At 33.9% G+C, this 21,146-nt stretch overlaps 1 protein-coding gene across 1 annotated transcript in view; it reads right to left on the bottom strand.

Moving 5' to 3' along the window:
* The window catches only part of LOC145256337 (alpha-N-acetylgalactosaminidase-like), a 61,695-nt gene extending 43,411 nt beyond the window's left edge, over window positions 1-18,284 (bottom strand). Inside the window, exons 1-2 of the mRNA XM_080115119.1 lie at window positions 17,927-18,284; window positions 8,855-9,034 (exon numbers count right to left, since the gene is read on the bottom strand). Of these exons, the coding sequence (XP_079971245.1) occupies window positions 8,855-9,015 (161 nt within the window). The 5' untranslated portion in view covers window positions 9,016-9,034; window positions 17,927-18,284. The remainder of the gene's footprint in view (window positions 1-8,854; window positions 9,035-17,926) is intronic.
* Window positions 18,285-21,146: the final 2,862 nt, after the last annotated feature.

The raw sequence follows: 21,146 nt of genomic DNA, 5'->3' as shown, positions 1-21,146 counted from the left end.
TACAAATAATAAAAATTATCAATCCTTACCTCAAAAACTTGGAAACATAATACTATCTTTTAATACACAATTCAGTTTACAGACTATCTTTGAATGCTATATATGGGTAATGTAGTATCTGTTTTACTGTTGCTATACAATCCTCCCAGATATTATCTCCTCTTTATTGGGGGGAGAGGGGTATTATATGTTCATTCATCAGGATATCATCCTCCCAGGCATAATCTCCTTTTTTGGGACAGCATCATAGTATATGTTTGTAATATATACTAGCAAACATATGGAGCATATTTTTGCCCATTTAATTAAATATCTTTAATAAAATTAATTACCACAGAAAGACAGGAATAAATAAAATTGTAATGGCAATAATTAATAGTTAGACCCCCCACACACACACACAAGAATAAAATCCTTGCACAGTTTTTAATTCAATTATTTTTTTGTAAAAACGTAAATTTTTATGAATCAGCATGGTTTCAGACTCAAAATAGAAGACTTACATCAATTCTGTTGCTAAGGTTACTGGAAAAATGGTTGGATCAATCTGCTGTTCCAGAAAATATCTCACACCTAACACAATCTTCTAGCTATATAACAGCCAAATATATTCTCAAATGGTGTACTGTTGCCACATCTACGGAAGTGCCACACTTTGGGCCTTGATAAGTGATGACTTACAAAAACAAAGAAAAGATCTGTTGTTGGCACTGGTCTTCCCCAATTCTTTCTAGAATCAGGTATTAAAGGGTGGGAGATCACATGAAGGTTGCTGACATTCATAGTAAAGGTGGTCCTATAAAACCGACTTAATTTGAACCTGGCACACCCAGGTCAGCAGTTTACATCACCTCCCATTATTTCTTTTTATGCCTAATTTGAGCATCTGTTTTAACCAATTATCTCATGTCAATGTTAAAAAGATATAAAATATAGAATGTGAATAACTAGGTCAAATTTTTCTGGATATTTCATCAGACTCAAAAAATGTTCCTGTTAATTTAGATTCTTACTATTATTTCTGAATTCATCCACTAAAAATTATTTCTCTTTCTAACACTCAATGTCTTTGTGTGCATGTGATGTTTGTATATAGAAAGAAAGGTTAGAGAATCTATATAAAATCTAAAAGTGTATTCTTAAGTAAAATTTCCTGGGGAAGACAATGAAAATGTTTCTAAATCTCTAAATGCACATCTAGAGGGCATACTCCCTTTTAAAACTTCAACTATATCCTAGTTTTATCAAATTTTAATCATACATACAAACTTTTCCGGGGTATACAATGAAAGTATTCCCAATTGCTAAGTGTTCCGCTAAGAGGAGTATGAGGACATGACATTCTTATAACTTCAACTATATCCTATTTATGAAATTTAAATTACATAACATTTTCTGGGGAAGACAGTAGAAGTGGTTCCGAATCTCAAAGGACACTCCTAACATTGGGGTCGAATCTCCTTTAAAACTTCAAATATATTCTATTTTGACAAAATTTATATACATATAAAATTTTTAGAGGAAAACAATCACAAATCCCCATGTTAACTTCTATTTGCTAAATATCTACATGCCCCCCCCCACTATCCCTATGTTATCCATGAAGAAAGAAACCCATTTTAATGAAATTTAAACCATATATATGACTCTAATTTAGAGAGTTTTCAAACATTTTAGCTTCCTCTAACTATATTAGGGGGTGAAACAGGAGGAGGTGGAGAACACTCCAAACCAATTAACGCAACATGGTTTTATGAGGAAAACAGTAATTCTCATTCAACCACAAACAACATCATGCTTTCCTGCTAGTAAGATTTTTAACCTGATTAGGTAATTTTCTTTTTCAAAATTATGGAGAGTAGACAATGTATTGTGGATACATTATTGTTAGCTCCCGTAACGCATGCTTCTCCTAATTTGTCCCTCAGTCCTCATTTTAAGGAGAGATTTTTTTCTGACAAAGGAGGAAAAAAAAACCTTGTATTCTAGGTCAGCAGTATTTTTGTGTGAGCAGTCACCTGAGATGTTGGAAATTTTCTGTTTCTATGTCTATCCTTGTAGCCATGTCACTAATAAGGTTGCTGAAGGTAAACGTAACTAGGCTGACATTATCCGCCCGATAGTCAGGGACCCAGACGTTGAATTAACCACTAAGGAAACTGTCCCATCAGCAAGTGCAAAGACCTGGGGCTGCTGTATTGCCATTTGGTGAATGGATTCTGGACCATGGTGGAGCTTCTTGATGATGTATTAGTGGGTAATTGTTATGGCTTTACTTTACCATGTGCTACAAAAATATTTCTTTGTTTTTTTTTTTCTCCTTTACTTTCCCTCTCTCCCCTGCTCTAACAAAGTCTGTTGATCTGTTCCACAAATCCCAAAACTCCACCATGAAGTCTTCAGAAAAAATACACAATTAAACCCAGAACTCGTGAAGTAAACCTTTATGTCATACCCTATCAAAGGCTTTAGATATGTCAAGAGCAATTGCCCTAGAAAGGTTGCCTCTGCCGAGCAATTTGCTAATCCTATGAGATATAACTATAAGCACATCTGCTGTAGATCTAGCAGAACGGAAACCATATTGTGTGTCACTAAGAAGGTTATTTTTGATGAGATGGTTGATTACTTCTCTATTTAACACAGATTCCAGCAACTTACTCATGACGCACAGGAGACTTATTGACCTCTACTGAGAGAGGGATGAGCGATCACCTGAATTCTTAAATACAGGGCATACTGATGAGATTTTCCAGGGTGATGGGAAGCAATTCTCCTTAATACAACGTTTAAACAGTTTTGTAAGTATGGGCACTAGCTCTGGTTGAAGTTTTTTGAGTACTATAATTGGAATACCGTCAGGCCCAGTTGCTTTACTGGAATCAAGGTGTTTGATTAGCTTGGCAACATCACGTACAGATATATGTATATCACATAGCGTGTTTTCTGATACAGGAGGAAATATTGGGGGTTGGCGGCCTTGGTCGCAAAGGGTAGAATTAGCTGCAAAGTTCTTGGCAAGGAGTTTGGCTTTGTCTGATGCTAATGAGATTACCTCAGGTCCATTGATGATAGTTGGGATAGAGCACACGCTTCTGTTCAGGATTCTGTTTGCTATTTGCCAAAACTGGTGGAAATCAAGCCGCTGCTCAGCTACTTTTGACTTGACGGACTGAGCATACAACTCTCTTGCATTCTTTATTACTTTCTTACAATGGTTGCTCGCAGTCCTGAAAGCAGCTTTAGTTTCCATACATCTATTACGTTGGAAGCAGTGGAAAAAGTGATTTCTGTGCGCAATGGCAGCAGCACATTCTGGAGAGAACCATGGCTGGCTGTTAGGTTTATGCTGGAACTTTTTCGAGGGTATGAAACGGTCTATACCTACAATTAACCATTCAGTCAGGTCTGATACTATAGAGGACACATCCTTTTTAAACATGGAACACAGAGGTAGATCCGATATAAATGTACGGAAGCTATCCCAGTCAGCATTAGTGTATCGATATACTGTACGATGGGGAGGTACGTCTGGGGACTTATTACATTTCATTTTTATCTTATTGATACAACAGAGTGGTCGGAAGATCCAAGAGGAGACGGAACAGAAACTGAACATAGTTCAGGGCAAGTTGTGAGAAAAAGATCTAGTAGACTCTCATACTGGCCGTCATTGTCGGGCCCACAGGTGGGTTTGTGAACAATCTGATTAAGGTCCTAAGCAATGGAGAAATCATGACAGAACCTCCCCTCATCATCGGTCTTGTTTGAGTCGGGTAACCATTCCACGTTGTGAACATTGAAGTCTCCACATATGTGAATGTTAGCTGAAGGATAAGCAGATAGGACTTGGTCAATTTTCTCAGATATGCTTTTAAAGATAGTAACTCCGCTGTTGTGGGGGCGATAGAGAGTAATAATGATAAAGGGAAGTTCTGTCACGATTTTTCCATTGCTTATAACCTAACTGATTGTTCACAAACAGTGTGCCCAACAGAGATGGTCAGTATGCAAGTCTCCTAGACCTTTTTCTCACAACTTGCCCTGAGCTACGTTCATCCTCTGTTCTGTCTCCACTGGGTCCGACCACTTGGTCGTATCAGTTAAGAATGAAATGAAATGTAATAAGTCTCCAAACATACCTCTCCATCGTATAGTATATCGATACTCTATGGCTGACTGGGATAGTTTCCATACATTTATATCAGATCTACCTCTGCATTCCATGTTTAAAAAGAATGTGTCCTTTATAGTATCAGACCTGACGGAATGGTTAATTGTAGGTATAGGCCGCCTCATACCCTTCAAAAAATTCCAGCAAAAACCTAACAGCTAGTCATGATTCTCTCCAGAATGTGCTGCTGCCAGTGCCCACAGAAATCATTTTTTTCCATTACTTCCAATGTAATAGATGTACTAAGACTAACGCCACTTTCAGGACTGCCAGCAACCACTGTCAAGGAGTAATGAAGAACACGAGAGAGTTGCATGCTTAGTTCGTCAAGTCCAAACTAGATGAGCAGCGGCTTGGTTTTGGCAAATAGCAAATAGGATCTTGAACAGAAGCGTGCAATCTATCACAACTATCATCAATGGACCGGAGGTAATCTCGTCAGCATCGGACAAAGCCAAACTCTTTGCTAAGAACTTTGCAACTAATTCTACTCTATGCAATCAAGACCGCCAACTCCCCCGTATTTCCACCTGTATTTGCAAACACAAGATGTGATATATAAATATCTGTGTGTGATGTTGCTAAGCTAATCAAAAACCTTGATTTCAGTAAAGCAACTGGCTCTGACGACATTCGAATTATAGTGCTGAAAAAGCTTCAACCAGAACTAGCTCCCATACTTACAAAGCTGTTTAAGCCTTGTCTTAAGGAGAATTGCTTCCTAACACCCTGGAAAACCTCATCAGCATGCCCCTGTACTTAAGAATTCAGGTGATCGGTCATCTCTCTCTAAATACAGACCAATAAGTCTCCTGTGCATCATAAATAAGTTGCTGTGTTAAATTGAGAAGTAATCAACCATCTCAGCAAAAATAACCTCCTTAGTGACATGACATATAGTTTCCATTCTGCTAGATCTTCAGTAGATGTGCTAACACTTATATCTCATAGGATTAGCAAATCTCTTGATGGAGGCTTCCTTTATAGGAAATGGCATAAAGGTCTACTTCACAAAATCTCCAGCAAAAGTATAGCTGGAAATGTTTTCTCAATCATTAAATCATTTCTTTCTGATAGGTTCATAAGAGTAGTGGTTGATGGACAGAAATCAGAAGCTCACAGTATTAATGCTGGAGTCCCTGAGGGGTCCATCCTGGGCCCAACTCTCTTCCTCATCTACATCAATGATCTCCCAAATCACATCCTAAGATCATTCATAAACATTTATGCTGACAACACTATCATCTATGGCAACACTTCAAAGGCTGTAAATGACTACGTTCTCTCTGATTCTCTCTCTCCTCTGATCTTGAGCTTGTGGTACAATGGGGAAAAGAGGTGGTTGGTTAATTTTAATGCATCTAAAACCAAGCTTCTATTTTCTTCTTCTTTTTCACATCATCAACGCTCCGATCCCCATTTGGCATCAATGAAAATGAATGGCTCTCGTCTTGAGAAGGCTTCATGTTTTGACAAGCTTCTGGATCTGACCTTTACTCCTTATCTGAAGGGGAATATGTATATCAAATCCATTGCAAAGATCGCAGGAAAAATGGTGGGATCATTCTACTGCTCCAGTAGATATCTCACTGCTGATGTAATTCTCTACCTATATAAGAGCCAAGTATGTCCAAGGATGAAGTACTGTTACCACATCCTGGCAAGAGCTGCTAGAAGCACCTTATCATGCCTTGATAAATAGACTTTATAGCTTAGTGGAGGGGGGGCTTTTTTCTCTTCTTTATAACCTTTCCCACAGATGAGATGTTGCGAGCTTGTCTCTGCTTTATCATTATTTTCATGACAAGAGCTTGTCTGAGCTCCAATTTATGGTTCCTCCCTCACCAAACTTTCATGAAAAACACTTGTCTAGCTGAAAACACCATCAATAATTTCCCCCACTCTTTATCTGCGCCTAAACCTAAATATAAATTCCATGAACAAAGCTTCTTTCTTAGAACTGCATACTTGTGGACCTCTCTTCCGTTTGCTTTCCACCTGACTACAATATGGTCGTCTTCAAGTCCAATGTAAACAAGTTCTTGATGAGTAATCTTAAATAATCCAATTTACCAAATTTCTACTACTAAGGATTACTACAATATTGTCCCATTGACTACTGTACACTCATTAACCCTTATCCTTGAGTGGCCTCCGGGCCTTGATAAGTGGTAACTCCTTTGTAAAAAAAATTTTTTATTCAAGGCCATAACTTACAACAGGCCAGGTGATCATGCAACTAGTTTTTTTGTTTGTTTTTTACTGAAGCCAATGTAAATTTTCTACAATAATTTATATAGCAGTAAAAAACAATCTGCAAAACATTTAAAGCTGCAATAGATTTTGAATTTTAAAGCATTGCTTGTCAAATAGTAGGATAAAATTCAAAGAAGTATTTTTAGGTTTAGCTGTTTTAAATCTAATGCTTAACTTAATCTCTCTCTAAAATTTAACCACAGATATTTTGTAACTTGACTTTTTTTATTTGTTTTATTTTTGTAAACAGCATGGGATCTCATGAGGAAATAATGGGTGGTGCTTCTTTACTATACAGTAGAATCCAAGGATACGGTGCCCCTGTGATACAGTTTTTTCAAGTTACAATGTGGAACATGATATTTTTTCCGGGCCCTGGTTACGATATTTGCCCCACCTTACAGTGTAATTTATGTTATTTGATTATATGCATGTGTATTATATACTATACTGTATTTTGTTATTAATTTTTCATGCCGTATCCCAGAGTTCTACTGTATTAAAATTGAAAATCACATTTCAAGTAAAGACACTTTGATATACGTGTCATGCTGAAATAAGTAAAATAACCAAAACTTAGAAAAATGAAAAAGTAGAAGATTGTGTACAACTTTTTATTAAAAAATAAACAATGGTTTTATATTTTCTTGATCCACCATTGATAAAAGCCAACATATACAAAATTCCCATAAAGCAGAAGAGATAAGTTATTTTTTCATTTAACAAAGTAAACATGAAATATGTAATATCATAAAATTGCAATTTATGATAAAATTGAGTTTTATTTGTAATCAAATTTATACTCGACCATTGTTTTCTAATTTCAGTATCTGAAGTAAATACATCTTACATAAATAAATCTAAAATAAATACACACTAATTTCAGTATCTAACATTAATACATCATTTACTTGAAATGTGATTTTCAATTGTGATTAATAGTAAAGAAGGACCATATCTTCTTTAATTATGGCAATTTACAAACCAGTCTTCCACTGATGTGAGAATTGAATTGTTCTTCATCTGAAGAGGAAATATTTTGTTCTAATTGCTAAGATAATTTACCAATCATTTTATTTATCTACCTATCATTTGTCTATCTTTTATTTATTGAAAAGAAAAAATCTAGTGCTTTTTTACTTAGTCATAATTGGTAAACACTTTGACGTATGCTGAAATTTATATCTTCAACAAAAATAAAAAATACAATAATCAAGTAGAAGATTGACTAGAACTTTTTATTATTTTCTCAATCTGCCATAACAGCAGAACTATCGGAAATTGTTTTTATTTAAAATGCAATTTTCAATTGTGACTAACTGTAAGAACGTACCCAATTGACTGCTAATATATTATTTCATGGTTTCCCAGCTTGCTTCATCATTTTGACACATAAACTGCTTTGAGAATTGTATAGATCTAGTAGCGAAGGATAATGGAGGTGTTTTTTATTTTGTTATTTTTGGAGTTTTCACTTTAATAAATTAAATGATACAAAATTAAATATTTTTCCAAAAATAATTAACCTTATTTAAGAAATCACCCCCACCCCTCACAATCATTTTTGATCAAACTGTATATTTAAATAACTGAATGTTAGGTTAAAATACAAAACAACAAAATGAAAATCTGTGCCAAGCATTCTGAAATAACAGAGGATTTAATTGACACCTAGAAAAAAAATTGAATTTCTATGTTTTAATATTCTAATAATTATCCTTAATTTGGAAATTTACTGTAAAGGTAGATTTCCAAATCTAAATCTATTAATCAACAAGAACATGAAAGATGTGTTTGGCTAATTAATTCCTATTTCAGTCATGCAAATTATTTCGAGCTGAAGTAACACAATTAAAATTCCCACAAAATTTCAACATTGATTCCACTTTACAAGGTCATATAAGAGCAGAGCATCATTAGTTGCAATATGAATGAAATAGCAAGTCTATGACAAACAGAACCATAATTATTGCCAAATAATGTGAATTTTTCCTTTCATGTGAATTAAATAATTAAATAATAGTTAGATCATGCCCTATATTTTCTCCAAGTTTGGTGATAATTGATCAAGTGATATGGACACTAGGCTCTACTCTAACAACTATTTCACTAATAGAATTTTTTTTTAAAGTGCAAAATCAGCAATATCATAGAAAATTTATGATGGAATTGGATGAATTTATAAATAATGGTTAAAAAATTAAAAAAGCATTTTTGGGGAACCATCTGCCTATTAATATTGACTAAGTTTTGTGCAATGATTTCTTTTTAAAGAGTCGAATTAAAGAGATGATTAAAAAGGAAGATACACCAAGTGTGGGTTTTCATAACTTAATGACACAGACATGTGCTGCCTGAAGAATTGAAGAAATAATGTAAACAAGAAAATGATTTTATATAAAACAACAAAAAAAATATATTTACCTGATGCAATTGTCTGGATCATTTACACAATCAGTGTTACAACGGAATCTCTCCCAAGACAACCATCCCATGGGTGGCGTCAGAGCGAGGCCATTGTCCAATGAGAAAACCGTAGCTACGGATAGCAGCAAGGTCACCAAACACAATTGCTGACCAAACATTTTGTTACGTTTGTGATCACTGAAATTTACAAAAAAAGCATCTTAAGTTTAAAAAAACGGCTCAAAATACATCTTTGAAATTGTGATATATCAAGCATAAAATAATAAATAATAAATGTTTATTTCAATATAAACAAATATAATTTGCTCTGCAATTTATCATGGTCTTATGCTAAAGACATGTTCTTTCTTGCATGGCACAAGGCAAAATAAATTATTTCTGATTTTTGTAGATGGGATTTATAATTTAGATTATTTGGATTATTCAGACTAATGTTGTCATCTTTGCACAATGTTTCGGCTGATGTAACCTCTGATCTCCAAGTGTATGTTGAACTCAGAAATCTGTTTGTAATTTCCAATGGAAATACGTTATTTAATCTACTGAGGTAGCATGCTCTCATTCTGTCAGCCATGACTTGATAGAAGTTTTTAATAATTTGCAGTTGTATTCTTAGTATCACCTGCACGGAGGATTGAAACTCAGTTGGAAAGTTAAATCAAAGTTGTGGCGAAGGTTCAAATCCTCAGTGCGGGCAACACTAAGTATACTATTGCATATTATTTAAGACTTCTACCCTATCATGTACAAGAAATGAAAGTATCAAATAGGGTTCTTGTCTTGGACACAGTATCAAAAACAAATTTCTAACCTAATAAATCCTGCACTGTCTGCCAACCTCCAGCCATGGTACATTGCCGCAGTGCTGCATCCCTGCACTTGTTTTACAAGTATTTTCACAGAATATGCTGCAATGAACTTACTTGCACTTGGCCCTCCTCCCCAATAAAAATACCAACTAGCAGCAAAATCCCACCCCTTCATTGCAAAAGTTCCTAGATGAAAATGATTTTCTATTCTGATAATGTTTTTCCTTTAATTGCTTAACTTTAGAATTCCCTCCATGCTCTCTGTTTCCGATTGTACAACATGCAGAAATTTAAATGTAATGTGAACAAACATTTTGCTTCCCAACTTCTCATCCAGGTTGCCTCCCTATAAATGTGGCCCCTATCACAGTCACACAATATGTTTTGTTTGGAGCGAACAAAAGTTTTTGTTTACAACAGAAAAAAAAGTTGAATTACTGTTTTAGTTGTTTCTTCACATTCAATTTTGTCTGAAGAACAAAGACAATTTTTATTACTGTTACCCTTTACAATTGTAGCAGTCGTACTAGAAATAGCAACAACAAGCAGCATTAATGATGTTTGATATTTGCTTGACTTTTAAGTTGGGCTCTGATTAAAACAAACAATTTTGATTTTGATTTTCCGAATGAGGAGTAGAAAGTAAACTCTAGATTTACTATCCAAGGCCTCATAACTCTTATTTTGTCCTTTAGTCTTCACATGCCATGAGTAGTGTTTCTGAAAAAGTGGGAAGAACTGCTGTTTTCTAAAATCATTATCTATCTAATACTTGGCTAGTTTTTGACTTTGTATGCTTTTTTTTTTTTTTTTTTTTTTTTTTTTAGCCCTTTAAATCAAATGGCTTCATGCCTTGTTTGGAATGATTTGTATAAAAAAAAGAAATCTCTCATGCTGGCAAAGCATTGATCCTGGAAGTTTATTTTAAGGGAGTACTTGCCACTCTTTCTTTAGTCACAAGCAAACTTCTATTGTGTAATTGCTGAATTTAACCGCCAAACTCCTTTTGAGACACAAATCCTAACCCGCCGAACCATGAACCTCTTGACATGAAGACTTCAATATCTAAGATGGCTGACCTACTGCACATGGATTTATTTCCAATACTATTTTCAACACATGTTTACTTACAAACCACATATGAACTTTTAAACCGTACATATGTACAGACTATTACAAACATTCTCCTATTTCAGTTGCATACAAACAGAACATTCATTCTTCATATTATAGGCTTTAAAATCTTTGTCTTTGTCCAGATTCATATACTTTTTTTTTTTTTTTTTTTTTTTTTACAGAGAGTCACCAATTATAAAGGCCCGAAGGCCACTCACAGATAAGGGTTAATGTATGGATGGTGGTCACTAAAACAACCACAGTGATCGTTATTGGTAAAAATTGGGTAGAATTTGATTCAAGGGGATGGCTCAACAAGAACTTGTTTACATTAAGCTTTAAAAGCAGCTCAGCAGAACAGTTCCACAGACGAACAGTTCTAGGAAAGAAGCTTTGTTCATAGAATTTGATTTCCTTGATATACTTATGTATCAAGCAAAAATAAGTATCTTCACACAAACAAAATGCTACACTCCATGAAATTGGCACAGTCCAGTCAAATTCAGGCCCTAGGTCTCAAAGCATTTTTAGAGGTAATAGTGGTTGACCGACTATGAATACAATAATGACTAAATGCCACAATAATCTAGTCATATTCATTTCTCATAGAGTAGGTAAATAACTTGTATTCGTGCTCATGTGTGAGTCTGGTTGTCCCACCATCAAAGTATTTTTTAGTTTAACTATATTTTAATTGGTTATCTTAAGGCAATTAACTTTCAAAGTTTTAATTAGACAATTTATAAATGAATTAATGTATTATTTCATTTATTTACTAAGTGTACCGATCTGGCATTGCTTGGAATCTATATTTTCAATGTTATTTTGTCAATAGAATTTCGAAAGTTAAATTTATTATGGAACAACATTAGTTAATCTCAGAAGTTTGTAGCCCTTTTTCCAGATGAAAACCGATTAAAAAGTTTTCCATATGTCTGAATACCCTGTATACCAAGTCTGTAGATCAAACATTTGTTGAGTATATTGGTTGAGAAGTTTCCTCTCACACACACACACACACACACACACTTTTATAGATACATAGGTTTTAAATGGAAGATTACAACAATAGGAAAAACAGAAGGTTCATGAACATTTTTAGAGTCCTTGTAAAACAAGGAGAATTAATTAGCTGAGATATTGAAGAAGTCTGAGTTAATAATTAAGGGCCGTGCATTACATAGAGCTAAAATCGTAATCAAAACTTCTCCCCTCAATGATATAAATTTATATTTCATGAAAGATTATTAATAAGAATCAATGTTCTTTGTTTTCATATTTGAAAGAAAGTTCAGTGAGAAAGGCTGGAAATATTTCAATGAATAAGTTGATTTTAAGTGAGCAGATGAAAATGAAAAAATTCAAACAGTCAGTGTGTGTGTGTGTGTTTAAGGGTAAACTTCAGTGTTATAGCGCCTTTGAGTGTGGCCTAGAATCACACTAACCTTTCATATAATAATGGTATAAACATAAGTTATGTTTTAGCGAAAGAAGAAAATGAAGGGTATATATATATATATATATATATATATATGACTACTTCATTTAATCACATAAATTTATATACGAAAGTATTATTTTATGCATAAACTTTAAGTATTTACTTCAACAGTGCTCAATACATAGGTAGAGCTAGGTAGTAGCGGTGGAAATTAGGAATCTGACTGGCTAACTTAAAACTCGATAGAATGTGCTTATATAAAAACGCAAGACAACCACGACTCTTCGCATAAGCCTGACGAATCATAGCGTGGATGAAACGCAGAATATTTTGTGTAGTTTAATTGCCATATATATATATATATATATATATATATATATATATAGAGAGAGAGAGAGAGAGAGAGAGAGAGAGAAAGATAGGGAACATGCATGTAATAATGGGAATAAATGGAAAATTAAGAAAATAGAAGGGCCAGTGCTACCTAAAACATGAACAGTTTTATAAATGTAACAGTTGAGAAAAACGAAATTTTATAACAAAATCATGAATTGAACTGAATTGTTATTAAACTATACTTAAATTTTGTTATTAAAATGTTTTCCTCTCAATTTATAAAATCATTGGATGAGAATTTAGGGGCAAGAAAACAAAAAAACTATGAAAGACAGAAATATATCACAAATAAATGTTACCAAAGGCAAGATATCCATCTTTATAAGATTTTTCATGTTTTAACTAATTTTAAAAGTGTTTTTCATTACTTCGAAACAAAAAGTAGTGTCAAATCTTACAGTTAGAACAAAAAATGGTGGTTTCATTACTGCCATCTGGACCCTCGATAATCATTCAAAAATCGAAAATTAAACAAAATATTGGTAGGATATTACATTTTCACATAATTAGTAACATTTATTGGATGGGTTTCTACCAGTATTTTATTTCATTTTAGATTTTTGAGCGATTATTGATGATCCAAATGCCTGTAAGAAAACCAACATTTTTTTTTGTTCTAACTTGTTTCAAAGTAAATAAACATTTTAAAATAAGTTAAAATACAAAAGATTTATCTAAGTAGAAGAGTGACTCAGCTTTTGCTAACATTTATTTGTGGTATATTTACTTTTCTGCCACTTTTGTTTTTGGTTGTCTATTGTTAAAAATGTCCTGATTTTCTATTAGCAGTTCAAATGCTTCTAAATTCTGCAGGGGAGCCAAGTAATTTACCCCCACCCATATAGATTTTTTTTTTTTTTTTTTTTTTTAAGGCGATTATGTGTTAGTGAAAAAAAAAATTATTACAGAATTTAGAGTGGGGGATTATTTTTTTTTTTAATATAAAATCAAATTTCCAAAAAGGCCAAATTCGCGAAATGACAATCTGGCAACTCTGAAGTAACTCATAATTTGGAAATCTATTTTCATTAGTAATTAATTTGCTACCACATCGTTTTTCATAATTTTTGGATACATTACAAATTTTTACATGACAATGGAGTAGATACCATTGGTATTCCGACTTTTGAATTTTGCTACGATAATGAAGAAGAACCAGAGAGTGTTGTGTAGTATGGGTTCATATTGGAGATGGCAAGGAGTTCAAATTGGGGCATATATAACGGCTCATGTAATACAGACATAACGATAGTGATGAGAGGCAGAGAAGACATTTATATATCAGTTCTTATCTTGGAGAAGGGGAGACATTTCTTGTGATAGAGGAGCTGGGACACATAACTTGGAAGGGGTTTACAATGTTCATTACAAGATGATAAACACATTACCTTTTCTGTTGTAACTGAATGATGACACGAGACAACACTTACAAAACCATGATGATTTCTTTATTCATCTGATCGACCAGTCGATGAACGTCAAGAATTCACTTGTATCTACATGGTTAATCTTTTACCCTTTCACTTCCAAGGCATTAACTGACCACTAACTGCCAATAGACTGACTCAAATCTCTCTCTGACTGACTGACTAAAATCCGAACCCATAGAACTATATGGAGAATTGTCATTTGTCTATGATGTCAGAAGTGTGTTTTTCAAACGTGACTAATTTCACGTGGCTGTTTATCCAAACACACTTCTGCCAACAAAAGAATTCTCTCCTAACCTATTTTTTAACAATATTTTTAATTTTCATTGTACATTCTTTCACTGACATATTTAATATTCAGATTTCTAAAAGAATTAACAATAGACTTAATTTCTAACATTCCATTTCTTAACTTTGCCTACAGGGTTCGATTCTAGGCTTATCCTAATCTCATTTTCACTTATCTAATATTCTTCTTATTTACATGGAAAGGGGACAGCCCTGATTTTTAAATGTTAAAACGAACCTTACAACCTCCATTATTTTTGTCCGTCGCTACTTTAAGCTCTTCAGTAGGCACAGCTAAAAAAAATGGTAGAAAAAACAAGTTTGTTTTTTTTTAAACAAATTAAAACTTATTAAAATCCATTATTCTTGAGCAACTTTTTTTTTCCAGAAAGATAAAAGCCTGAATTTTATCATATGAAAAGTAGAATAATATAAAACTTTTTCTATTTTTAATAGGATTTTTAAAATTTTTAATAGGATTTTAAAAATTCCAATTTAAAAAAAAAAACCCATCCACCACCATTTTTGTCTTGATGGATAACACATTTGTATATATCTTTAACGAATTTTTGAATCAATTTTTTTTTTTTTTGTCTAAATAAGATTTAGGATGATTTGCTATAAGAAATCTTAAATGGAACACATACATCAAATCTGTTGCCAAGGTCGCTGGAAAAATGGCGGGATCCTTCTACCATTTCAGTAGATATCTCACTGCTGATGCAATTCTCTATCTATATAAAAGCCAAGTACGTCCAACGATGGAGTACTGTTGCCACATCTGGGCAGGAGCTGCTAGAAACAACTTATTCTGCCTTGACAGAGTTCAAAATAGACTTTGTAGCTTAAGGGGGGGGGCCCTTTTCTCTACCCTGCAACCTCTTCCCCATAGAAGAGACGTAAGCCTGTCTCTGCTTTATCATTATTTCCATGGCAAGTGCTCATCTGAGCTCCAATCTGTAGTCCTCCCTCACCAAATATATATATATATTTTTTTGCTAATCTGAAAGAATAATTATTAACATATTCAACAAATTTCACACTTCAAAACACAAAAGAATAAAAATTAAACACATTCAAAATTCGAATTTTCAACCTTAAAATCTGATACGTGAGCATTTTTTTAAATCTACAATCCTCACCCTCCCCACAATACAAGATATTTTGCATTCACTGCAATTACTGCATTCCGTAGTTGTTGTCGTATCACTTGGCCAAAACGTGGTGAGACGACAACAACTATGGAAAGCAGTAATTGCAGTGAATGCAGTCAGGAGATTCAGAGTTCCTATTCATCGCAGTTACCACCTGACGAAGGCCAGAGGAATAGTTGGCCGAAACGTTGTGAAACCACTAAGAAAAGACAATAGTCCGCAATAAATATATATATATATATATATATATATATATATATAATATCGATGATAAAAAAGTACACCGTTCTAAAGTTCATTCTTCACTTAATAATCGGTGAAAATTTTGTATTGATTGGATGATTACTTAATTTTTGGTAGATTTTTAAAGAGAGATTCCGTCAAAAAATACTGACTCCTCCCTCCTTCCGTTTTGGTTGTGCCTAAGCTTTATAAAATGGGTAAATTTTCAGATTAGGTCCACCTCCACAATTTTCTTTTAAATGACGACTTTTATAGGTTTTTGACTATGTTGAATACGAAAATCTAAAATATATATTTCCCCTCATATTTTTAATGAAAACTGCTTATAAAATATAAGATAATTTAAAGTTGATTAAGTATCGAAAATTTCATGAAAATCTGTAGATTATTGCTGAATTTTTTAAACACAGGTGTGTTTGCGCTTTCCAAATGAGCACTACATAGGAAAATGGTTTTATGGCGTCGATAATGTAAATACGATTTTGGTTTCGCATTTTCAATTATTTTCGTAAGCTGAAAAAATCTGTTTAAAAAATATTGGTACTCATGCAGTAGGTGTATCAGAAACTTCGTAGAAATATTGAATAATTCGACCCCCTGTCTTTCCAAACTTATAACTACTCGAAAAATGTAATTCAAACCCTAATTTTTTTTTTTCAATTAAAAGGAGCAAGGACCAAGGTTTAATTTAAAAAAAAATAATACAAAAAACAACGTGTTTTTTTAATTTTTTTTAAAGTTTTAAACTTCGGACTTTACAGGTAAATTTCCAAAAAAACTGTTCTTTTTTGTTTTAAATTAGAATATATTATTTATTGATCTTTTATCTTCAATTTGTGATACATAAAACTTTGGTGAGTAAATTAATTATTTACTTTTTAATAGACATTTCAAAATGAGGGGAGGGCGTGAATTAATTCAACCCTCTGTCTTTCAAAGCTTATAACTACTCGAAAAATGTAATTCAAACCCTAATTTTAATTTTCAATTAAAGGAGCAAGGACCAAGGTTTCATTAAAAAAAAAACAAACAAACAAATAACCAAAAAACAACGTGGTTTAAAAAAAAAAAGGTTTTAAACTTAGAACTTTACAGGTAAATTTCTATATAAAAAAAAAACACCAGGGAATATATTATTTATTGATCTTTTATCTTCAATTTGTGATATATAAAACTTTAGTGAGTAAATTAATTATTTACTTTTGAATAGACATTTCAAAATGGGGAGGGCGTGAATTTAAAAAAAAAAAAAACGTTTGTCTAAAATATTATATTCGGTTTATTGGAAAGAGCATAACATTTCACATTGACCCTGAAAATATCGTAAAAATAGAATCAATAGAAAAATTTTGATAGATTTTTAAAATTTAAAAATTGAAAAATACTGAACTCGTAAAATTCAATTAATTTCATTACTGTTTTTTAAAAAAATAAAAATAATAATATTTCTATTACTTTATATACAACTTTAATAGTTTATTTTGGAAGTATAATCCATAAAGAAAATAAACAACCCACTTTTAAAAGAGAAATTACGAGTTTTTTTTTTTTATATATATTTTATTCGTAGTTTCGTGTTAGGGGTGTCAAAAATTCTTACAAAAATTCTGATACACCTACTCATGCAGAGAGTGATCCGTGCTGAAATAATAACATTATTTAAAAAGCCATTCTTAACATGGGAAGGGGAGGGTGTTTTACTGTTTTGTACCTATTCTGTACTTTAACCTTACAATTGAATAAAAAAACAAAAAAAAAACATAAAACTTTAATTAAACTTGGAAATACGATTTAAAAAATAGCGCGGATCACTCTCTGCATTAACACCAAAATATTACTAGTTTATTTTAAGCTGCCAATGATTTAATAATAAAAAATTAAAACTGTATAATCCAAATAATTTTAGTCGCTGAAATAGGAATTAACCAACATTTTAATTGATAACTGTTTATGCTTGGTTTCTAAGTACAGTTTAAAAAAATAACGTTTTTTTGTTTTTAACATTTTAACATCGTTTTCATTTCGTTCATCATCATAACAAACAACATGAAACAAAACAACGAGTTTTACTAAATACGTTTGTTTGTTTTCTAGTTTAACCTTCTGTTGATCGTCATGGAAATCATTTGCAAAATCGAAATAAATATGGGGCACATCATAAAAAAGGGGGAAAAAAATTCTGTTCAACTTACCGGTGGTTAAGAAAGTTTATAGAAGACTGATAGAAAAATAGTGGAAAACATGTATTTATTTAACACAGATATGAGACGGAGATCACATGACTCTCTCGAGTGTGATATCATATATCTGAAAACGGTGTAAAGGTAAATTTAGTGAACTTTATTCAGAAATTCCGCTTTGTTCTCACATAACAAGTCAAAGTGCACGAACAAATTGTTCGTCGAACAATACAAACGAATTCCGAGGTTCAGTTTGATTTGGTTTGTTTGTTTTACAGCATATCAACCCTTTTCAAGTTATTTAATGCCGAATCCAGTTATTTTAGAAATAGTATTCATGTTATATCCAGTTAGTTTGTAGAAGGTGTGTTGTAGGAATCCAGTAGGGAAATGGGTGTGGAAAAAGAAAAAGGGAGGGAGGGGAAGGGGACTTTTGTTTTTGGGTCTTGCAGAACATGGTCGAGTTGTGCAAAAGAGAAGAAAAAACAATAACATTTATGTGCGGTGCATTTGAGTCAGGAAGCCACTATTTTTCAGACAGCCTGATCTGGTAACACCATTGGATGCAGTTTAACGTTTTACCCAGAACAATTGAGGTTCAGTTCAACCTTTGAAACTTGGTTAATCTAATATATAAAAGACTATGTCTGTCTGTCTGTCTCCATATTTTCAAACTCTATATCCCCCGAAACTAAAATTTGCAGAGCAGCGGCGTTAGGAGCCTCTAATAGGGGCCTTTTTTACAGACCGTTCTTTTATGGGGTTTTAGTCGGTTAAAATAGTTTTTAAGAGGTAAAAATTGTGCCAGTTGGCACAGTTTAATATTCAAATTTAAAATCGTTAAATACAATTTAGGCACGCAGTGCAATTAATTGTTTCGGCACGTTAAAAAAATGAAAAATGACACCCACGCAAATTCCGGCGTGACCTTTATATACCAAAGGTGCGGACCTAGTTGAAAGCACCCCATGTGATGTCTTCCGTCCAATGGAATTCCTCCTAGGACATATTTTAAAACTGATTTTCTAGAGCTCGTTTGGAGCCGATCAAATCATATATAAACATGCACAAACACAAAATCTATCCTTTTAGTCTCTTAGCCTTTCGAGCATTCTTTCGTCTCTTTAAACTCTTCCGACTCATTCAACGCTTTCTCATTAGGACTTGCCACGCGTGCAAACATCAATTATTTCATTTCCACTGCTCCGCGCATTAATACTCTCTTTTAACAGACAAACATTAATATTGTCTCTGTTACATATTTGAACATTCAAAGAACACAAAAAAAGAAACTCTCCATCTTTCATATGAACTCAAAAAAAAAGAACTCTGAAATATTGAGAACTATGTTTTGCTTGTTATTGTTTGTTATTTCTATTCCGGAAATAAACCTCCGTTTGTGTTGCACATAAGATTTCTTATTTTCATTTTTATTATTTGTGGAGGAAGTCAGTTCCCCAAAAAAGGCCAGGCGACCCCCACAAGTTGGTGACCCGACGCAGAAATCATATGCACAACGGAATCTTATAAGCTATTAAACAACCATGACTCAGCGGCAAAAGCGACAATTTTTTTTCAACCACAGTTTTAAGCTCTGCGTCCTCGGAAAAAGTCAGTTGACAGTTTAAAGGCTTTGAAATCACTTTCGAGCGAAGAGAACAAACATGGAACCTTCCTGTGTTGAAAAACCTCTGGCAACGTTAACGGTAAATATACCAGCATTTAATCCTACCAACATAAAGACCTGGTTTATCCAAATCCAGGCCCTTTTCGACGCAAAGCGGATAACGTCTCAACGAACCAAATACTGTTACTTGGTGGAAAAACTCCCGGCAGACGTTGTCGAAGAGGTGGCGGATTTATTGGAGAATGTGCCAGAAGACAACCCATATGACGAACTTAAGGAGGCCATCTTACGACGGACAGACTTTTCAAACGAAACAAGGTTACGCAATCTTTTCACCCAAGTAGAATTGGGAGATCGCACTCCGTCACAACTTTTGCGATACATGCGTACATTGCTAGGGGACAACAAAATGTCCGAAAATATAATGAGAAGTCTGTGGCTGGATAAACTTCCAGACACAACAGTACAAATTCTAGCACCCACAACGGAAGAGACAAATATTGAAAAACTCGCCAATATGGCAGATCGAATCCATGAAAATCTGAGGCACCGCAAAGTAAACTCAGCACAAGCACAGCAGAAACAGACGTGCGACGACGATATATCGAGACTAAAAATGACGGTCAAAAATCTCACTCGACAAGTGCAGGAATTAATGCAAATAAACCATCGTTACTCATTTAATAAACGATCGAACTACCGAAAACTAAGTCTTAGTAGAGGTCGAAGCCACACACGGGAACGAGCGAACGAAATCTGTTTTTACCACAAAAAATTCGGCACACAAGCTCGGCGTTGCACTTATCCTTGTTCTTTTAAAAACAAGAATCAGGGAAACGATTATTCTGGCCAGTAGAGACGACGACTGTCGCTGGATTTTCCACTAAAGGTCGTCTATTTTATATTCGTGACAATAATCACGGATATAACTTCTTAATAGACACTGGAGCTGAAATCAGCGTGATACCACCTCTACGTAAACAAAAAGCTATTCCACAGCCTTACCACCTCCAAGCAGCTAATGGCACACAAATACCGACATACGGTGAAAAATATTTAGACGTCAATCTCGGCCTGCGCCGCACATTTCCGTGGATTTTTACCATAGCCAACGAGACGACACCAATATTAGGAGCAGATTTCCTAGCACGGTTTAATCTATCGGTAGACATGACTAGTCGCACACTGACTGATAACCAAACAAAAATCGTAATTAAAGGTATCACCATAAGATACCAGTCTACTGGGATTAGTTCTGCCTTACCTGGAAGAGACGTACATTCGTCGGCTGTTTCAAAAATACCCACAACTTACTCAGCCATTCAAAGTCACAGATAATATTAAACATAATGCAAAGCATTATATTAAAACGAATAGACAACCCGTCTACGCCACCCCCAGACGTCTGAAGCCGGATAAGTACAAGATCGCAAAAGACGAATTTCAACGCATGTTGCAACAAGGAATTATCCGACCTTCCAAAAGTGCGTGGTCATCTCCTCTACACATGGTACAGAAAGCAGACGCGACAACATGGCGTCCATGCGGCGATTTCAGGAGATTAAATGCACAAACTGTACCGGATAGATACCCTATCCCACACAT

This window comes from Euprymna scolopes, chromosome 3 (assembly GCF_053919585.1).
Source record: "Euprymna scolopes isolate OS-2025 chromosome 3, ASM5391958v1, whole genome shotgun sequence".
Classification (NCBI taxonomy): Eukaryota; Metazoa; Mollusca; class Cephalopoda; order Sepiida; family Sepiolidae; genus Euprymna; species Euprymna scolopes.
The sequence above is the reverse complement of the archived record's forward strand: the minus strand, read 5'-3'. Positions and strand labels throughout refer to the sequence as shown.